General features: G+C 38.3%; 1 protein-coding gene across 17 annotated transcripts in view; it reads left to right on the forward strand.

Annotated features, from left to right (window-relative positions):
• Positions 1–21,040, forward strand: part of nfixa (nuclear factor I/Xa) — a 90,858-nt gene that overhangs the window by 58,814 nt on the left and 11,004 nt on the right. For 5 of the 17 annotated variants that reach the window (XM_052545953.1, XM_052545954.1, XM_052545959.1 and 2 more), the window contains 9 exons: positions 10,550–10,612; positions 11,295–11,369; positions 11,637–11,757; positions 11,893–11,928; positions 12,055–12,179; positions 12,729–12,809; positions 15,551–15,682; positions 18,772–18,941; positions 19,940–20,090. In XM_052545953.1, the coding sequence (XP_052401913.1) occupies positions 10,550–10,612; positions 11,295–11,369; positions 11,637–11,757; positions 11,893–11,928; positions 12,055–12,179; positions 12,729–12,809; positions 15,551–15,682; positions 18,772–18,941; positions 19,940–20,090 (954 nt within the window). Of the gene's footprint in view, positions 1–10,549; positions 10,613–11,294; positions 11,370–11,636; positions 11,758–11,892; positions 11,929–12,054; positions 12,180–12,728; positions 12,810–15,550; positions 15,683–18,771; positions 18,942–19,082; positions 19,919–19,939; positions 20,091–21,040 lie in introns of those variants that run through there. The other 12 variants (XM_052545955.1, XM_052545956.1, XM_052545964.1 and 9 more) reach the window with 9 other exon arrangements.

Genomic DNA, 21,040 nt, shown 5'->3' on the forward strand with positions numbered 1-21,040 from the left:
CAATATGATTAGTATTTTTGCAGAAACCATGATACATTTTCTTTCAGGGTTCTTTGATGAATAAATCCAAAGAACTTGTTTATTTGAAAATCAAGTCTATTTCTGTTAATGTTATGAATGTCTTTACTGTCAACTACTTTTGATCAGTTTAATGTGTCCTTACTAAAAAGTATATATTTCTTTAAAAAATAATCTTACTGATCTGAAATTTTAAATAAAAGCCATGGCAGTAAATAAAATGAAAATGCAAGCACTAGATATTTAAATAAGTGCCTCTTGATATGCAAGTTAAGTGTTGCATAAATGGCCTAATATTTTCTTGTTGCCATTGTACGTACCATATTTCAGCAAAGGCGATTTGCACCCTAAAGCGATTTTCCTAAAGAGATTAGCAGGCTTGCCGTGTTCTATTGTAGATAGTTTATCTGCAAAAAAACAATTGCACTATTCATCCTACAATCTGATTTGATGCTACTATGTGCAACAACACTCCTGGACCCAACACACATATTTAGTTTGCTGATTCCTGTGTCTACATGTGGGTGAGTTTGTAGTATTTAAAGCATATTTGTGTACTTTTCTCTATATATTTATCTCTTCCAGAGCTATAAGGCTCTTACATGCCGGCAGACTAGCATTTGGGGATAAGTTCAGTAATCACACGCACCTCCCCTCAAAGTGTGTTTTGTAGCAGTGTGTTTGTGACTGCAGGGTATTACGATATTTCATAGCTAAACCTACAGCAGATCAACGGATACAAGCCATAAAGTATTAGATTGAGTGACTGTCTGCAGGGATAAAGCCCAAAAACACTCACATAGATTCAGCCTGACCCCGTATGCAGTGTGCCTGAGCAAAACGAAAGGGAGAATGGTGTAAAAGAAGTGGAAATCTGTGAGTTTTTGTCTGTCCCAGTCATCCCAGGGTCCTCAGGGACTCTTGAAACATTAGTGAGGTAAAGAGAAAGACGTGTAGGAGAAATTGAGTGCAATTCAGTACTAAATGTGTTAATGGGTCCCAGCTGCTCTGATCGGAGAACCGGAGAACTCAGAGTTTCGAGATTCCTGAACTCAGGGTCACTTTTGTTCTAGAACTTTCTGTCCTCTTATTCAGCAGAGACGTCGAATGGAGTAATTAACTTGTAGAATGTAATTACCTCAACTCAAAGCTAATGAGAAAATGATGAATCCTTGCCGGAGAGCTAAACACATGCCAGAGCACATTTTCTAATAGTTCTGTAACTAAATCTAAAGTAACTTCACACTCACAGGCTACTCAGAATTTCAGCTTCTATAATAATATATTCAAATAAAAAAACAGTGATTTTTTTAAATTGCAAAAATAATTAACAATATTATTGTATTTTTGATCAAATAAAAGCATCCTTGCAAAGCATGTTTCAAAAACATGAAAAAATCTTAGATTCCAAACTTTTGAATGGTGGCGTGGCAATAAATGGACAAGGATGTAATAATAAGACGAGCCAGTAAACAAGCTGGACACTTGACTTGATCATAACCTCTCTCGAGCCTCAGACAGACCCCGTGTTGCTCTCTGTCTCTCCATCTGATCTCACTTATCTGGCAGTTTGGGTCTGAAAGGATACTGATGGCCTAATAATCCCGCTTTCCTGCAATTATCTCTTTTTTTACCTCTCATTCCATCTTCAATCCCTCCCCCTCTCTCTCTGTCGAAACCCCTGATGAAAAGGGGGAAGCGAGTGGGACGTTTTTCTGCAACAGCGAGTGTGACAGAATTCTTGCGCTCTCTGTGAGAATCTGCAGATGTCGGTGTGTCCGACGAAAATACTAGTCCATGAAAAGAACAGCGAGGAAGAAAACGAGGGAAAACCCAGCGTCTCGGCCGCAGGGTATGTGCGCTCGCTGCCAGTGAGGTGAACGCCACCCAACTAAAACAGAAAACTAAATCACTAAGCAAATGTTTAGATGTCTGAGCTGCATCTGGTGTTGCGAGCCGAAAGGTTGGACTGCTGCTACTAGTAGCTGAAAAGAAATCAAACTGCATAGATCAGATCAAATTAAGAAATACAACTCAACTCTGGCAGCATTAAACAAATAGTTCATCCAGAACAATGAAAGATTAGTCATTATCTGCACCTTCATGTTGTTACAAAAGGAGATTTTTTTGTATATAGCTTTTAGTGACCTCATTTGTAAAAAAGTATTCATTCGTACATTGAAAAGCTTGAGTTTTCAGTGAAGTCTCACCAAGGCTGCATTTATTTGACAAAACATTCAGTAAAAAGAGTAATATTGTGAAATATTACTACAATTTAAAATAGCTGTTTTCTACTTGAATATATTGTAAAGTGTAATTTATTCATGTGATACAAAGCCGGATTTTCAGCATCTATACATATATAGGATGCATTACTGAGATGCATTATTTTGGGTTTTATTTGATGAATAGAAAGTTCAAATGAACAGTATTTAATATAATACATCCTTTCTGAATTAGTGTATAAATGTCTTTACAAAAAAGTCCATACAGTCACAACAGATTTAAACCAAATTTTGATTGATGTTTTTTACTCAGAGGTTTGGAATAACAATTCTTTTGAAACACTATGAAAAACATACAAATCTAAGTACAAAACCTACTCAAAGTAAACTACACGTTGCCTGCACTCTGTTTCTGATGATCATTTTTAGAAGTGGTCATGCTCTGGAAAGCGATGTGTAGTGATATATAGCTCTGGCAGTGCATGACATCTGGGCTTGAAGGTGTTTCTGAGAGGCGGTCTGTCCTGCTCAACCCCAAGGGCTGCTGAGGGCGGGAATAGAGCCGGTTCATTTGAGGTTATTGTGATTCGCTTCATGCCAGATGATAGACAGCACCTGCCTCCCAGCTGTGCTCTACTGGCCCAAGAGTCAAGAGTTGATGCATCTGTGGCCTGTTTCTGGACAGAGCAGATGTCTCCTCCTCTATTCCTCACGATAAACATGAACCCCACTTCCTGCTTGCTTCTGGGGGGGGAGAGGGAGAGGAGAACACACAAATTATAAATAAAAAAATAAAATCTGTTTATATTGTGTCCTTCCTTCTGATGTGATGCAAATGGGTGAAAGGAATGTGTCGGACTTGACTCAGTCCCAAATTCTGCGTCGAATCTCCCCAGGTAAAACCCCTGGCATCAGTGTTCATTGTGCAATCACTTTGTCAGCTATCGTGAGTGCATGGGTCGAGATTATTTATTTTTATTTTTTTTGCATCCAACACACACATACTGAGAGTTCGGGATTCACTCGCACTTTTAAATATGGTTATCACACCAAAACTTTTCAGTGTGTACGTGGCTTTTGTTTCTAACTGCGGACTCCCTCTGATTCAGCCTCTCTCTCTCTCTCTCTTTCTCCCTCTTCCAACGTTTCCCCTTTTTTCCACATAAAGCTGTTTTTCATAAACTAGCCTGGAATAGCCGTCCCTGAGGCTGAGGCCTGAAACACTAGCTCTCTCTGAGCTTTCTCTGTGTGTGTGTGTGTGTGTGTGTGTGTGTGTGGAGGCTGAAACACTAGACTTTTCTGAGCTGCTGCCAAACAGATGCAGTCACTTGCAGTTCCACTAGAGAAACCTTCATGGCTCTTTCTCTCCCGTTCTCTTTATTTCTCCGAATCTTGATCCCCCATTCTCACATCAGCCTTGTAGTGCCTCTGTTTGTGACAGATTTTCAAACAATAACGGTTTGCTTTTTTATGATCACTCTGCAGCTCGTAAATATCAGTCGCTCATGCAGAATGATTTTTAGACGTTATTGGCGGTGTTTGCAATCTTTGTTTCTTTCATCAAACTGCAATAATTTGCTCCTATTTAGAAGAGACCTAATGTTTAACCCCTTCCATCCCACCACTTTTCATGATCCAATCAATTCATAGAGATTTATTTGTTAAATATAGTGATTCCATCATATTATAGTCATCATATTATAGCTTTTAAAAAGATCAGATTCAGAATGATGATCAAATCATCCTACCATACACCAGTGAAAACACAGGAAGCCGGAAAAAAAGTGTCAGTGGTGGGGAAAGTGTTAAGGAACATGGTCTGCGATATTGGCCTGCAGGTAATTAATCCTGGAAATTATTATTATTTTATTTTTATTTTATCTTGCATTATGATTGGGGTGGCCAGATGTCAAGAGTTCAACTCTTAAATGCATGCATTTTCTTCTCAGTGTTTAAATGATTCTTTCCAACCTGGCAACTGTGCAGTAATTCTGATGAAATGTTAAAAGAAATTTCTTAAATTTGATTATAGTTTTGGAGGGAAATAATTGGTGATTATCAGATTAACCAAAAAATGGCAATGCCTCTGCAATCACCCAAATACACTCTAGAATCGTGGTTCCATGCTTTGCACAGGTGAACACTACTCACATTTTCTTTAGGACAAAAATGGTTTAGCATGTTTCATTTGGAAGGGCTCCTATGGCTCCACAGGCCTCCGCTGAAGCCTGGGACCGTCCTATTCCACATTCCTCAGATCTGAGAAGAGAAGGTCCTGGATCAGATGAACAGTGAGAATCCAGACGGGACAAGCTCCTTATCTCATTTAATAAGATAAAAGCCGAACCACACACACACACACACACACACTGAGCTCAGGTCAGCACAGAACAGCTGGTCTTTAGACTCTGACCTGTGTCTGCACTTCTTCATCGAGATGTTCGTTGTATTTGTGTACATATGCTCAGATGTTTGCTTGTTTTTAGGACTACTGAGCATTCTGGGAAAAGCTTATTGCATCCTCTAATCGTGTTCTGAGGTTATTTATTGCGATAGCACTAAAGGATCATAGCGCTAAGCGCATAAACACACACATGCAAGCATTTTGCCCCAATCTCTAGTGGATAGACTCATGTGAGGCCTGTGTGTGCATGTGTAAAAGTTTCTTCCCTCATCCAGCTGTCACGATTGACAGTTCGCTAACCCCCAGTGACCTCGGGTAACCGTCCGACCCACTGCACCACACACACTCATGACATCATTGAGCATCTGTGTGCTACAGCTACACAATGCACAAAGAACAGCAAGGCAAGCAGCTCGGGGTGGGGTTTGGATTGGAACCCCCATATGTCATTGGCCCGTGCAGTCGGTTTCCAGCTCTGTGATTGGCTGGAAAAGGAACCCCCGCCTTCCACATGCAAGCATGTTAGTCTTCTGGCTCTGTGACTGGAGGTCAAAGTGTATGTGTGTTCATGTATCAGTGTGTGTCTTCTGTCTGTTATTCTGTTTGTTCTCCTCCTCTATTAGTTGTCTGTTCGCTCTGTTCTCTTTGTCTAGATGTATGTTGTGTACTCCTCTCTTCTCTTCACTTTCCTTGGCAACAGATCCTGTCTGCCTTCCCCCTCCTAATTCTCTCTCCCGGCTTTTTTGGCAGAACCTTCTGTTCCCAGACCTCCTTCGGGCTCTTTCTCTTTGTATCACTTTCTTTCTCTTTCTGTGGCACAAAGTGGCGTTTTTATATCACATGATCAGTTCGGTGGATCTCTGTGGCACTGTCCAAAAAAGATCTGCACATTTTTGTGAAGATGAAGAGTGCTGGCCTGTGCAAAACTCACCGCTATGACGATCGAGTGTTGTTAGCATTGAAAACTTGGGCTTTAATTAAGTTTTATTTGTCAAGGATGCATTAAATTAATCAAAAGTGACAGTATAGAAATTTAGAAGATTTCAGATTTTTATTTATTTCAGATAAATGCTGTTTTTTTTAACTTTCTATTCATTGATTAATTCTGAAAAAAAAAATCTATATTAGAATGATTTCTCAATGATCACTGAAGAATGGCATAATGATGCTGAAAATTCAGTATTAAATTCCAGGAATAAATTACATTTTACAATATATTCAAATTGAAAAGGTAATTTTTATTCTAATAATAATTTACAGTATTTACTGTATTTCTGATCAAATAAAGTTTTGAAGTGTAATAGGGCTAGGCATTTGTTCAAATCACTAACTTTGAGTGTTAGATAAACTTGGAAGTTTATGAGTCAAATTGTTATGCACTACAAATAGTTGTTAAATATGCTGAGTGTTGTAATACAGGTTAAAATGCCAGTGTGTGTGTGTTTTATACCTGGTATCCTGTGTAGCCCTTAACACAGTGAACTATTGTAAAGCCTGTTTAACAGTCACATCCTGTCTAGGTCACGGGGTGTTCTGAGGACACACACTCACTCACATACACAAATGGATGCACATCCTGCTCTATCTGGCCAGATTTAGCATTAGATAGTAAGTCTGAGGAGCATTATCAGCGTATTTCTGTTTGCATTGCATAAAAGTGTGTTTATGACTATCATTTATTGGACTGGTGCTTGCACTGTGGGGAAAGACAACCACAGCGATCAAACCACAAGTGTCAACAAACTGTTTATTTTTATTAACACTGAAAGGTGATGTTTGTTGATGTGAAATTGCACACCTGTGACTGCCCTGAAATGGCCCAAATCGCATCACCTGCTGTCTCCAAAGCTCTAGGGCCTTTCGCTCTGCTGTTTATTATGTCTGACTTCCTCACTGCACTGAGGAGCCCCCTACTGGGAAGAACGAGAATAGACTTAAAAAGTCTCGCAAAATCATGTCCAGGTCATAATGGAGTGAAAAGTGAAAAATAAAATAATTTAAAATTGTATTTAGCATGAGGAATATTTAAATATTTTGCGTTATTGCAGGTTTTTACATAATTTCATGAAAATTAAGAATTCTCCTCCACTCAGTGGCTCAGAATTGTGTATATATTGCAAATAAATTACATTTGTACGAGTCTAATGTCACAATAATCTATTGTTAGTATTGATATAAAATGAAGAAACTTAATAAAAAGGTTAATAATGATACTATTGCTAAATTTTCTAATTTAATGCTTTAAAATATAATTTATTTCTGTGAATTTTCAGCATTATTACTCCAGTCTTCAGTGTCACATGATCATTCAGAAATCAATCTAAAATACTGATTTGATGCTTAAGAAACCTGTGGAAAACTCTTTTTTTCATGGTTGTTTTTTAATATAAATTTCAAAATAACAGTATTTCTTTTTTTGTTAAATTATGTATCTGTTTACTGTCACTTTTTATCAATTTAATGCATTCTTGCTGAGTAGAAGTATTAGCAGTCCTCATTTGTAAGTCGACTTTGGATAAAAACTTCTGCTAAATGACTAAATATGAATATAAATGTATTAGTACGAGAAGAAAAAAATATATTTTCTTGGTTTTTAATAAGGAATGCAATAGAGTAAAATAGAACAAAATAGTGCAAAATAAGTAAAAATTTTTTTTTACAAATTACGATCTATCTCTAGATTATTTTCACTTCTTTAGTGATTTGAGTAACACAGTAATTATTATTCCAACTTCTCTCTTCTTTTTCTTTCTTTCTTTCTTTCTTTCTTTCTGTCCATCCTTCTCATTCTGTCTTTGTGGACGAGGATCCTCCTGGGGTTCCTTTGAGATCTGATGTGCCCATCTAATCAAAAGCCTGTAAAGAGCCCAAATCACGTCGTCTTCAGCCAGGGTGTCTCGCGCTGGTGTGAGTGTGTGTTAAAGCTATTTATGTCAGCACACTGATGGAGACACTTGGATTTATGTGTGAAAGATGCATCTTTATTTTTTCTGCTCTCTTCTCTTGTCTCTCTGCCTGCATGTGTCTCTCTCCATTCTCTCTGTGTGTGTGTGTGTGTGTGTGTGTTGGCAGACTCTGGCTGCAGACGGGCACACAGATGGGTGACAGGCTGTGCTGAAACCACTCTCACGCACCTGCTCCTTCATACATAGACTTACACATGCATACATAGAAAAATGTACACACACAAATGCACACTGAAAAACAGCTTGCTTTTAATGAAATAACCTCACAAATGAGTTTACGTTCGCTGAGCTCGTCCCCAAAGCTCTTCATGTGTAAGTGCAGACAGATGTTTGTCTCTGCCGACTCTAACTCCCGAGCATCCGTAATCCAACAGCCCAGTACCGCAGTATACGGATGTCCTCCAGCTATGAGATATTTCTCATGGTGACACTGAGCTCAGGATGAGAAATAAATAATTAGAGCCGAAAGAAAACCGGAGAATGATGACTATTGGCTGATAAATGAGTGTGGAGAGCCGCGGAGTGAGAAGGCAGAGGGGATTAGGATGCTTTGGAACACTTTAAGAGCATTATGGATTAAAAAAAGGTCAGAATGTTTAGCAACATAATGCTAAACCTCTTAAGCGAAACCCAACTGCATGCTGATAAATGGGGACGGAGGGAGGGGGCGACGAAAAAGAGGCTGTATGGGGTTTAACATCTGTTTGGGTCTAAAAAATAGAGACATGTTTGAAAGACACGGAGAGATCCGTTTTATTGGCACAAGCATACATGCACCTAAAGTCATTATACATTATAATAAAAAGAACGTGTATGGACATCTACTCACTCATAATCATTAAACTTGATGCAACGTGCACCAAAATTAAATTTGACAGCTGCAGCGGATGGAAAGACCGTGCATGAATAAAATTATGTTGAGAAGTTTTGGTCTGCTCCGCACTCAAAGCTATCATTATAACTTGAGAAGAGCTATGATTTATATGGCCCACTTTTAAATTAATAAGCAGCTCTTTTAGGAAAAAAAAGTATAAGACAGGAAGTCAAAGAGATGACATGGATGCTTAGACCGACATGAGAGCGAGTAAATAATGTTCAATGTAGTTCATCATTTTTAGATGACATTGAAGTCACACCTGCTAAAGTTATTCAGTATGTAAAAATGAAAAATTCTCATGTCGCTCTAAACTAGTAACTTTTTCTATGGAACAAAGTGTATAGCACATTTGCTTGTTTTACACTGCTGTTCAAAAATGTAATTTCTATTCTATTATATTCTAAAAGCATATCAAGATAACATTTGACCTAAAATAACAGAAACAGAAATAAAACATTTTTGCATATATATATATATATATATATATATATATATATATATATATATATATAAAATAATTACTATTATTTTTTTTATTATAATTAATACTTCTATTTAGCATGGGCACATTAGATTGATCAAAAGTGACAGTAATGACAAAAGATTTCCATTTCAAATAAATGCTGTGCTTTTTAACTTTCTATTTATCAAAGAATCCTGAAAAAATGTATCATTGTTTTCCATTTTGATAATAATCAGAAATGTTTGAGCAAATCAGCATAATAGAGTGATTTCTGAAGGATCATGTGACACTGAAGTAATGATGCTGACAATTCAGCTTTCATCATAGGAATAAATTACATTTGAAAATGTAAAAAAAAATGTATTTTGTAATTTATTTGTAATAATAAAATTAGTTTGGTGGGGGTGGGGGGGGGTTAATGATCTAACATGTTACAGAAGTACTTAAAATAGTATTTTCCCTTTTTGGTTGTCTCTTGTCACCTACTAGAGCACACTTGGAGAGTCAGGACTGGTAGCGATGCCATGAAGCTGCTCTAGACGGACAGTACATACAGAATGAATATGTGTTGGTGTAATCAGTTACAGTGTTTACAGTCTGCACCAATCTGTGTGTATCACTGTATAAAAAGATCACAAAGTTCACAAGTTCTGTCATTATTTGCTTAAAAACATGTATGATTTTCTTCCCTAGATTGAACAACAAAATGTACAGTTTTGAAGAACGTCCCATTTTTTTTATTTTTATTTTTATTTTTTTATTGATAATTGAAAGTGTGACAGCAGCTGCCAAGCTCCAGAATGACAAATACATGATACTTTTAAAAGAGTAACACCAGCCTGGGCTTCTTTCAAAGTCATCTCACAGAAAACCTCCAACACTCATGGAGACCGAATGACTTGTGCACTCTTTGTGGCATCGCTTTTACTCTCGCTCAGACAGGACTTGGTATGCTGTATGCCATGTGAAACACAACCTACTGTACACATTTTCCAGCCTTGTTCATGGGTTCGGACCTATGTTTATCCACTGTATGTGTGTGTGTGTGTGTGTGTTGTCAGCTAGCAGGAATGTGTGTGCATCGCCAATACTAAGATGGCTGCCAAAGACTAAAATGGCTGCCAGGACTCCAGAAAAAGAGAAAGTGAGAGAGGAGAAAGAGAGAGATGGAGACAACACACTAAATGTAGAGAAAAAAGAAACGGTCTTGCTCTTTCTCCTCTGTTCAGACTGCTGTTCTTTTGTTTGTGCGAGTGTATTTGTCCTAATCTCTACACACTCTATCAAATCATGCTGGCATGAGCCAGTGTGTTCCCTTATCACCTACAGCCGTCCGATAAACACCTCCACAAACACACATGCACACGCAGCCTGCCATAAACTGTGCTGATAACGCACACTTTCATGCATATGTACTCAGACACTCGTTTCTCATTTTCTCTCTCTCTCTCTCATGTTCACACGGCTCGACAATGTCTGCTCGCAGTGTTGTTGTGTCCAAGTGCCTAAACTGAACAATCCATTTCCAACACTAGTAATTGAATATGAGCCATTTTCTGCCATTTATGTGCATCTTTTCTCTGTTTCTCAATGCAGAGTCTGGGCAATCAGACAATTCCAATCAACAAGGAGAGTCGGACATCAAACCCCCACCAAACGGTGAGAAAAAAAAAAAAAATATATATATATATATTGTTATACCATGAAAAATATTTTTAATGTCTCTTCTAACACTTACCAAGTCTGCATTTATTTAATCAAAAATAAAGTACAATTGTAAAATAATATTACAGTTTAAAATAAATGTTTTCTGTTTGTATGTATTTTCAAATGTAATTTATTCCTGTGATGTGCAGCTGAATTTTCAGCATCATTACTCCAGTCTTCAGTGTCACATGATCCTTCAGAAATCAGTCTAATATACCAATTTTCTGCTTGAGAAACATTTCTTATTATTATCAATATTGAAAACAGTTGTGCTGCTTAATATTTATTTATTTTTTTATATTCTTTAATGAATAGGAAGTTCAGGAAGAACAGCATATTATTTGAAATATAAATCTTTTGTAATATTATATGTTTTTATTAATTTAATGCATCCATGGTGAATGTTAATTTCTTTTTAAAAAAAGAAAAAGAAAAATCTTACTGACCTCATACTTGAATCCCACAATCCCACAAGCAGGGGTTTTAGACTACAATTAGCTGGCCAGCTTTTGTCTGAAACACAAGATATTGTTATTATTGTCTTTGTATAAATCATGCATTAGATTTTGATGCTGGATGCATGTGGTACTGGTATCAGTTGGGTGAGGAATGTGAATTTGTATTGTTTCTGCAGGACATCTGAGTTTTCAGGACTGCTTTGTGACTTCAGGGGTGTGGAACGTAGCCGAGCTGGTACGAGTGTCTCAGAGTAAGTACCGTAACACATGCTAGTGTTTCCTTAAATGAACAGCACACTGCAAAAACTGTTTTTCACTTGGCCCAATTCATGATCAAATCACTTAAGTGTTGAATTCTTATTAATGAATCAGTGGAACAGTTTGGTAAACAGACCAAATCAAACCAGGCACTCTCACCCGCTCACTAAAGTTACTATGTCTGATTTCTGATTTAATGTCTTAGAGTTCTGTAGTTTTTCCTGTAGTTTAAACTCCCAACATGTTCCTCTCTTCCGCAGCCCCTGTTGCAACAGCATCCGGTCCTAATTTCTCTCTTGCGGATCTGGAAGGTCCCGGTTACTACAACATCAACCAAGTAGCACTCAGCAGACGTTCACTTGCCTCTCCTCCATCCACAAGGTGAACACACATACACCCATAGCCTGCTCTTTATGCCTGTTTCAGTCTCTCTTCAGCAGAAATTTGATCTGTCTTGCTCTCCTTTTTGTCTTTCCTCCTGTTTCCCCTTTGTCTGTGTCTCTTCTTGCTCTGTAGGTCTGAGGTGGAGCTGTACGCCAGTCTTCCTCGGAGGTACTTAGTCTGTCACAGTCTTCTGTATTTCTGCACTTTTTCTGTGTTTCTCTCCATCTGTCTACAGGAATCTGACTCAGGGATATTGATTAACCCCTCTGTTGGTCTCTCTGTCTGTCTCTGTAGCTCTAATAAGCGTAAGTCTATAGATGACAGTGAGATGGAGAGTCCTGTCGATGATGTCTTCTACAGTCGTTCTCCGGCTGGCACCAGCTCCCAGTCCAGCGGCTGGCCCAATGATGTCGATGCAGGTGAGCATCACGTTTACATATCAATGTGCCTTTTGCACTGATGATGCTGATACCGGAGTCTGGTCTCGGATGTGGGATCTGTGTTACTGTAGCAGTCATCTTAAAAAAACAGCCTGCATTTCTACTGACCTGAGAGCCGATCAAAGACATAAATGACCTTAAACATATTGTGCTCAAAACAGGGTTCAAACAACTCCTTAAGGGAATTGTTCACCCAAAATTGAACAAGCTACACAATATCTTACTCGTAATCGAAGGTGATATTGCGAAGCTTGTCAGTGAACTATGGCTATGTGCAGTTCTATGATCCCAATGAATTATTCTGTAATAGGAGAGATATTGGCATGGCAGGCACTGATGCTAGTTGTTGCTGATATAAGACCATCGAGATGCCAGTTTAAAATTGAAACTGAAATCCTTTCTTCAGTGGAAATGTGTTGAATGGGGCCAGACTGGGTAACAGTTTCATATCGGTGCAAAAGGGATAAATTGCACTATGTTCATGATCTTCTTCCTCTCTCCTCTTGTGTTAATAATTACCTTCTCCAGTTGCAGTGCAGCACCATTTGACGAGTGTTCAAGAGAGGAAGATAAAACATGAAAATGATGGTGTGCAGTTTCCTTACCATGGTTAGAATACATACTACACACACTTACACGTGTACAGAAGTAGTGGGAGTAGACAGGTTAGTGTCAGGGCAGTAGGGCATCAGATGTTGACTGTGTTGCTTGTTTAGTCTGTTTTTCACCCACTTTGTTGATAACTTTTTTGTTATCAATTTACTTTTAATGACAATTCTCAGTATTATTCATTATACTATAAAATGCTTAGTGTCAACAATGGGTGCTTTTGCCTTTGGCAGTATGTTAGACACTAAACTAAATGATCGCTGTGGTGACAATCAGCTAGTAGTGTTGGAAGAGCCCAGATGGGACGGCCGAAGTCAAAAACAACATACACGCAAACAAACTCGGAGAAAATGCACTACACAGGTGCACCTTCTGTCCACGCATTAGCCACACACATACATACACACACACGTACACACACTCTCAGTCTGTGTTCTGGTCCCAGATGGCGCTTCCGTGTATCTACAGTAGTGGGAGACATCTGCTCTGCATTTGTGTGTGAATGTCATAATCAGAAAGCAATGCTTTTCATTTCAAACCTTTTGAACGTTTTTACAAATAGGGTTCATTTGTTGTACATTTATGCAGAGGTTTCCAGCACCAGAAGTGTCATTTTGTTTTGTTCAATAATTTTTCCCGTCTTCCTCTGATCCTTACACTGTTAACCAGTTGGTAAATGTTTGACTGGTTAGCATGGTGCAGTTAGCTAGTACGTCATAAACTGCCGTTCAAAAGAAATGAATAGTTTTATTCGGCAAGGATGCATTAAATTGACCACAAAGTGACAGTAAAGACATTTATAATGTAACAAAAGATTTCCAATTCAAATAAATGCTTTTCTTTTGAATTTGAAAAAAAAAATATATATATATATATATATATATATAAAAAGTATCATGGTTTCCACAAAATATAAAGCAGCACAACGGTTTCCAACACTGATGATGATGATAAATTGTTTGTGAGCAGCCAATCATCAAACTAGAATTAATTCTAAAGAATCCTGTGACTCTGAAGACTGGAGGAATGATGCTGAAACTTCAGCTTTAGCCACAGGAATAAATTGCATTTTAAGATATATTCAAATAGAATATGGTCAAATTTAAATTGTACAAATTGTTCCCAATATTACAGTTTTTGATGTATTTTTGATCAAATAAATGCAACCTTGGTAAATGTTTATTTTTTAGTTTAGTTTTTTAGTTAAAAATAATCTAGCTGGCATTCACGAATGTTTTGCACTGAGAATTTTTGACTATATTATTTTTATAGTACATCAAATTCTTATTTCTAAAGAAGCAGGAGGCGAGAGTGCGTTGTGTACACATTTTGTGATAAATATACATATACAGACTTAACACTTTCACATGCATTTGCACACTCCCACACACACGGGTGTTCTCTCTGGCAAACACACGCATACACACATGCAAGAACAAATGCACTCAAAAGTGAACTGAGAAAGGGGAATTAAGCTGAAATGGGATTTAATGCCTTGTAATGTAGAGAGGAAAAAATAGCATCAAACTGAAGTGAAGTTTAAGCGTGTGTGTGTGTGTATGAGTAACACTGAGCAGTGGGTGCCAGGAGTACTCTCTATCTGTGTGTGTTTTGGTTATCTTCCAATTATGAGCCATCCCTGCTCTGTTATCACTTTCTCCTGCAATTTCTCACCTTTTCATGTTATTTTCATCTCTCTTTCTTCTTTCTGGTGATGGATTGAACCAGCTGAGGTGTTGCTAATTTAATAGTTAAGGAACACGTACAGAAGACTACGGTTGGGTGGTATGACGCTATATAATACACACTGTGTGACGGTAGAAATGTGTCAACGTTTGTACAGCTACAGGCTATATTTGCATGGCTATTTGTGGACAGGACTGCTTTACGTTATTTACACATTAAGGGAGGCAAAGAAACGTGGAGGAATGTGAAAATACAAAGCAGAACGTGACCTAAACAAGTCAAGACGAGGAAAAACTTGTTTTCTAAAGGAGTTGTGAAGCGGAGTTTAGTTGTGTACGCTTGGCAAGCAATGTCGCAACTTGTTCACAGGTGTGTGAATATCGGATATTCTGCAATGTGGTTCATCCAATCAGATTTAAGAGTCACATCTTATCAATTTGATAATATTAATTACACTGTTTTCAGTTATTTAATTTTGAGTGTTTTGTAATGTGAAGCTGTTTTTGCACTGATGAATGAGAAAACCTTCATTGTATTATTATTAGGTATTACTTTAAATATTGAAAATATTAGAACTTGTAGAACTCCCAAGAAGTTCCAAAAACAATAGAAAAATAAGAAAATATGATGAAGTATGTTTTGTTTTATTTACTAGATTATATGAAAATTGACATTATTAAATAGTAATTAAAATATATAAAAGATATTCATTATTTTATTTTGCATATGTATTAATATTTTTATTCAAAAAATAGAAGAACTCTTTGATCAAGTTCCAAATAACTAGAGAACGTAATCTAATATGAAGTATCTTTTATTTAATTGACTGGATTATCCAAAAATTACCTAACATAAAAATATCAACTAAATGAAATATAAACTTTTTTGTTGTTGTTCAAATTCTAGCAAAAATGACCAATACATATTGAACCCCTTCAAAAGCCAACACTGATCATTTAAGCAGTAGTTAGTTGAGTTAGTTAGTTGAGCTGGTCAGCGAGTGAGTGTTTGATTGGTGTGTGCTGTTGTTGTTGTTGACGTGTGGTTTCTGGCAGGGCTGTCCTCTCCTGGGTCTCTAAAGAAGCCAGCGGGGAAATTCGATTTCAGCGCCCTGTCACCACAGACGAGGTCCCCCCGAATGGCCTTCACACACCACCCGCTGCCCATGCTGGCAGGCGTGAGACCAGGTGAGACAGACACACTCCAGCAGGGAGAGAGAGAAAGAGAGAGACAGAACAGAGGGGGAAAGGAGGGATTTAAGTACTAGATTGCAGCGTAGGCTTCTGATTGGTCCAAAAGTCCCATTATGGCACCACACTAGTCCAAAATTGCCCTCAGTGGCATTTGATTGGCTCTAAACAGTGGCGAGCTATTGATGGAGGCCTCTGATTGGCTGGGCAGAGAGACAGAGAAAGTAAGGAGCTGCCACAGTTCATGAACGACACCATCCATCCACGTTCCCTCTTGCTCTCCATCTTTTCCTCTCTTCTCTCATCATCATTTCATCCACAGCTTTTACCTCCATTTCTCAAGTGTGTTTTTCTGGATGGTTTCTTTGAATATGTGACCTATATTTTATTACATTTCATCATAGAAGATATCATGTAAAAAATATTCTGTGAAATCCTGTGCACGTACGGTCTTGTTTGGGCTAAAGAATCGATTCTTAACTGTTTTTAATGAATTCTGGTTCTTATTAACAGTTGATGAGTGTGCGGTGTGGATGAAAACCCTACTTAAATACTCTGACTGTGTTTCTCGCTCCACTGTTTAGCTGTATTTGCTACTAAAATCTGTGTAGCCTTATAAGTGACTCTGAATCGGTTCTTTTAGTGAATCAAAATAAATCCAAAAAATCAAGTTATTAATTATTTGTCTCTTACACCCCAATACACCGAATAATACTGATATGTTGTTCTTAAGGCTTTTTTTTTTTTTTCAGTTAGCGTTCAACTATGAACCTTTTGCGAGAATCATATTAAATTATTTCTAATTTGTTATGTCTGTTCTGCTGAAATCTTAAATTATCTGATCATTTGGCAACAAGCTGCTGAGGGCAGTAAATGCAGGAAGAACTGTTTTTATTTCTTCCACAAAAATCTACTGTTCAGAATTCCTAAAAATATTTGATAATGAATTGCAATTGTTAAATGAATCAAATTGGAACCAGAATCCCTACTAAAATAATGTGACATTTTCCTCCATTCCCAGGACACACATACTGCTCTTTGTAATGAACAGTGCTCATTCAACAATTGAACAACAGTGTGTAGAGCTCTCATCTGAATGTCAGAGACGCGATTCGCTCATTTCATTCTCATTTCAACTTCCTTGTGAATTACCAGAGACTATTTGCCGTTGAAGAAAAGAGAAGAAGAAGGACGCAAACGGGGAAGCCATGAGGGAACGTTTAGAAAGCTTCCCAATGCGTAACAGATGCACAGCCAAGAGAATCGTATATAAAAACGTTTCGCTCTCTCCGTTTTTTTTTTTTTAAATAGCCAGCGAGCATGATGCTTGTTATTCAGGCATGCTGTCATTCATGTTGGCACAGGACAAAATGTGAGGGAGAGCGTGTGTATGTTGGGACGATGATGGGGTGGGGGGTGCTCTTATCATGCTCTGCTTGGCAGGCACATTCGGAGCGCCAAGAAAATCCCATCAGTCAAACGATGATATTCAGAGGCATTAAGACCGCAGTCTCACAGGCCGCTCCAAACGTCTCCATTCCCACCCAAAGGAGAGCTATTCAAAGCTCCCTCCCGTGTTCTCCCTGAGGTCCCGGATGTTTAATCCCATCCGATGGCCCTGGGAAAAGTGCTATCCGTTCGGGTCCGGCTGCAGCCGGCGAGCCCTAATCAAGTAAAGGTCAGCGGGACAGAGAGCGGCGGCTTTAAATGGATTAAACGTGCGTGTGACTGTGGAAGTTTTTCTCCGGCAGACGCTTCTGGTTAGAATGTTTATGTAGAGTCGAGACAGTGGAAAAAGCAAGGTTTGCGTTAGGTTGGGAGACGAGGCCAGACTGCATGCACATGAGAAAGACTGTTTCTTACGCGTTTGTGTGAGATATGGATGGATGTTGGCCGCTGTTGTGAAAGAGATACTGTGGTTTGCTTTTGTGAGTGATGAATAACTCTTGTAGAGATCGAGAAGATACCGATTTGTTTGTGTGTGTGAGGGCGTTTATGAGAGCGTGTGTGTGTGTGTGTGTGTGTGTGTGTGTGTGTGTGTGTGTGTGTGTTTGTTGGCACCCCATAGCGCCTGGCTCCTGCCCAGTACCTAATGAGATTAAGAAGCACAAAAAAAAGAAAGACCGAAGAAAAAGAGGGAGTTAGAGATGGACAAAAAAGAAGGACAGGATGAGATAGATAAAGAGGAAAAGGAGGATGGTGAAAATGGCATTTAAAAAAACAGTATAGCTAAAAATGAAAATTATTGTTCCAAACCTGTATGACTTCTGTGGATCACAAAAACAGATGTTATGCAGAATGTCCAGGCTGCTCTTTTTCATACAGTAGAAGTAAATGGGGACTAGAGCTATCAGAGTGCACAAATGACAAAAGAAAAAAGCACTATTAATGTAGTCGATTCTTCTGAAGACATACACTACTGCTTAAAGGTTTGGGGTCAGTTTTATTCAGGAAGATTGACTTACATTTATTTAATGTAACAATAAAATAATTTACCAAGGATTTGATTCAAATAAAATATAGTTCTCTTGAACTTCCTTTTCATCAAAAAAATCCTCAACTTTTCAAGATTGATAAGAATGAGAAATGTTTCTTGAACAGCAAATCAGGATATTAGAATGATTTCTGACTGGAGGAATGATGCATCACAGGAATAAATTACAGTTTAAAATATTTTTAATTAAACATGAAATCGAGAGGCTTTAAGGAGGTTTCCTTTAAAATGTCAGTTCAGTATAAGTGCAGAATTCTTAAAAAGTAGCACATGAATCATATAAATGACTTTTCTGGCACTTTTTCTTTCTTTTTGGAGCCCCAATCCCAATTCCATTCATTATATGGAAAATACCTGTGTATAAGAAGATGAGTAAATGTAACAACAAAAAAAAAAAATAATATTTAATAATATTGTCAAAATGTTACTTTTTTGTTTTTGTGAGCTATTCTATTAAGGTTAGGACATTATTTAAAGATAGACAAAGTCAAAGAATTTAGGTTTATATGAGCACACAAATTCTAATATCTCTAATAGTACAATACACTGTCTCGCACACACTTCACTCACTCTTTTTCTCTCTCTTTCTCAGGGAGTCCGCGTGCCTCTGCCTCTGCCCTTCATTTTCCTGCTCCCTCCATCATCCAGCAGTCCAGTCCATACTTCACCCACCCCACCATCCGCTATCACCACCATCAGGACCCACTCAAAGAGTTCGTCCAGTTCGTCTGTGCTGATGGCTCAGGGCAGCCGGGGGCACAGGTAACACACACACACACAACATCATGATTCACACAGCACCAGTGGACATACACACACACGCTGACCCACATCTCTGCTAAGGTCCCTCTCTCTTACTCCTCTCTTCCTTTCTCTTTCTCTTCATTATCTAACACTTGACAGTCTCCGTTTATCTTAATTTGATTTCAGTTTCATCGCCTCATTTGTTATACAAAGTGTCATGAAACACTAAAACACTCTTGAAACAGATGTGGTAGTGTCTACAATGACTGCATGTTATGTTTTATTTTCTTCTTTTTTCTTTTAAATCAGTATGGATATGATGTAGATCTGTATTGTGAAAATTATATGAAAAGTGGTGCAGGACACATTATAAGCAATATCTAGTCATTACTTATATTATAGTATTTTCCCAAAATAAGACAGAACTACATTTATGGAAATGGCAAGACTTAACAAGATTGGAAATGTTATGTACATCATGTTAACTACTATTATGATGCTTTTATGTCCTTTTTGTAGCTCTGCAGCCCCAGTCCCCATTTTCTTATATACAGTAGTATGGATTATAGAAAATAAATATTTAATTCAGATATGATAACATGATGATGATAACATTATTAAATAATAATAATTTAATAAATGTAATTAATAACAATTCTGAATTTGAAAATTATAAATAAATAAAATGTATGTAGGTTGGAGAGAATGCCTTTAAAAAAAGAAAATGCAGTAGCATGATTAACTGTGGAGACTGGATCCGTAAAGGGAAAAAAATCGGCATTTTTCAAAACCGATTTGAACTAAAATTACATGTTTCATGACACTAGTTAACTCTGTGTATGTTTATTAATTTTTTTAATGTCTTTGTACATTTGTAACATTCCAATCTCACCCTTTGTGATTGCATGCCTCCACATGTATCTTTGTGTGTGTGTGTGTGTGTGTGTGCGCACGCATTGTGCCTCTTTCACCCCCTTACCATCTGTATGTGTGTGTGTGTGTGTGTGTATCTGCAGCCTAACGGGAGCGGTCAGAGCAAACTGCCCGGCTCCTTCTTGCTGCCTCCTCCTCCGGTAGCGCGGCCGGTGCCGATGCCCCTCCCCCTGTCCGAGCACAAACCCAGCCACACACACCCCGAGAGCGGAGGCGGCTCTCCGGCCTCGCCCTGTAAGTGTCCGCCCAAGCACCAGACCCACCAGAACCCTCGAAAACGCCCCATTACCACTGCATCAACTCTTTGAGTGATAGAACCACGACTTTTTACCATTAGGCCCGTAACATACCCTACGCAAGTACGCAAATAGTTCTAGCTGCGTTTGAATAGTTGAAGTGTATCGCGGGCAAAATATATTTTACTTTCAGTTTTCTCATAGTTGTTTTAGGTAGTTAAACTATTTGACATGTTTATATTCAGCTGGATAATAAAACAATCGGCTTTAAGGAAACTCTCGTGCCCCCTCGAGTACCCAAATTTGTTAACGCCACAATAACACACTCACTAATAATATGTAAAAGATCATGCATTCCTGTTTGCATACTTGCGTGTAGTATATTTCTGGCTTTAGATGCCCTGCTCTTCTCCATCTGACTTTTTTCTCTGTTCATTTTTCTCATTCGATTCCCTTTTCATCTTGCTTTTTCATTTAGTTATCCGATTGCAATCAGTCACTGACTTTTGCAATTGAATGGGGATGGAGACACACCGCTGCCTCTCATTGGCTGAAACCAAGCAAGAAAATCAGCCAATCATTCCCATAGATCAGCCACCCTCCTCATCACTCTCACTTTTCATTTTCCTTTCCTTCTTTTCTTTCTTCAAGAGATCAAATTCAGGGCAGCTGACATGGACTCCAAACAAACAAACAAAAATTGACGCCCCACATTCAGCGAGAGCGCCTTTCCATTGACACTTCAAGTTAAATACAAAAAGGAAATGTGTGTAGACGTGCAGGTGAAGGGATTTGTAATGTGTCTGGCAGTGTGTGAGAGCGGTGGCACTGGGTTGTGGGTCTTTGCTTGGGATGTGTGTGTGTTGGGTGCTGTCAGCAGGGCGGGTGGGCAGGAGGAGGAGCCTGGTTGAGCAAACCTTTGAGAAGACCACCCCTTCCTTTTTTTCC

Source organism: Carassius gibelio, chromosome B1 (genome assembly GCF_023724105.1).
Source record: "Carassius gibelio isolate Cgi1373 ecotype wild population from Czech Republic chromosome B1, carGib1.2-hapl.c, whole genome shotgun sequence".
In the NCBI taxonomy this organism is placed as follows: Eukaryota; Metazoa; Chordata; class Actinopteri; order Cypriniformes; family Cyprinidae; genus Carassius; species Carassius gibelio.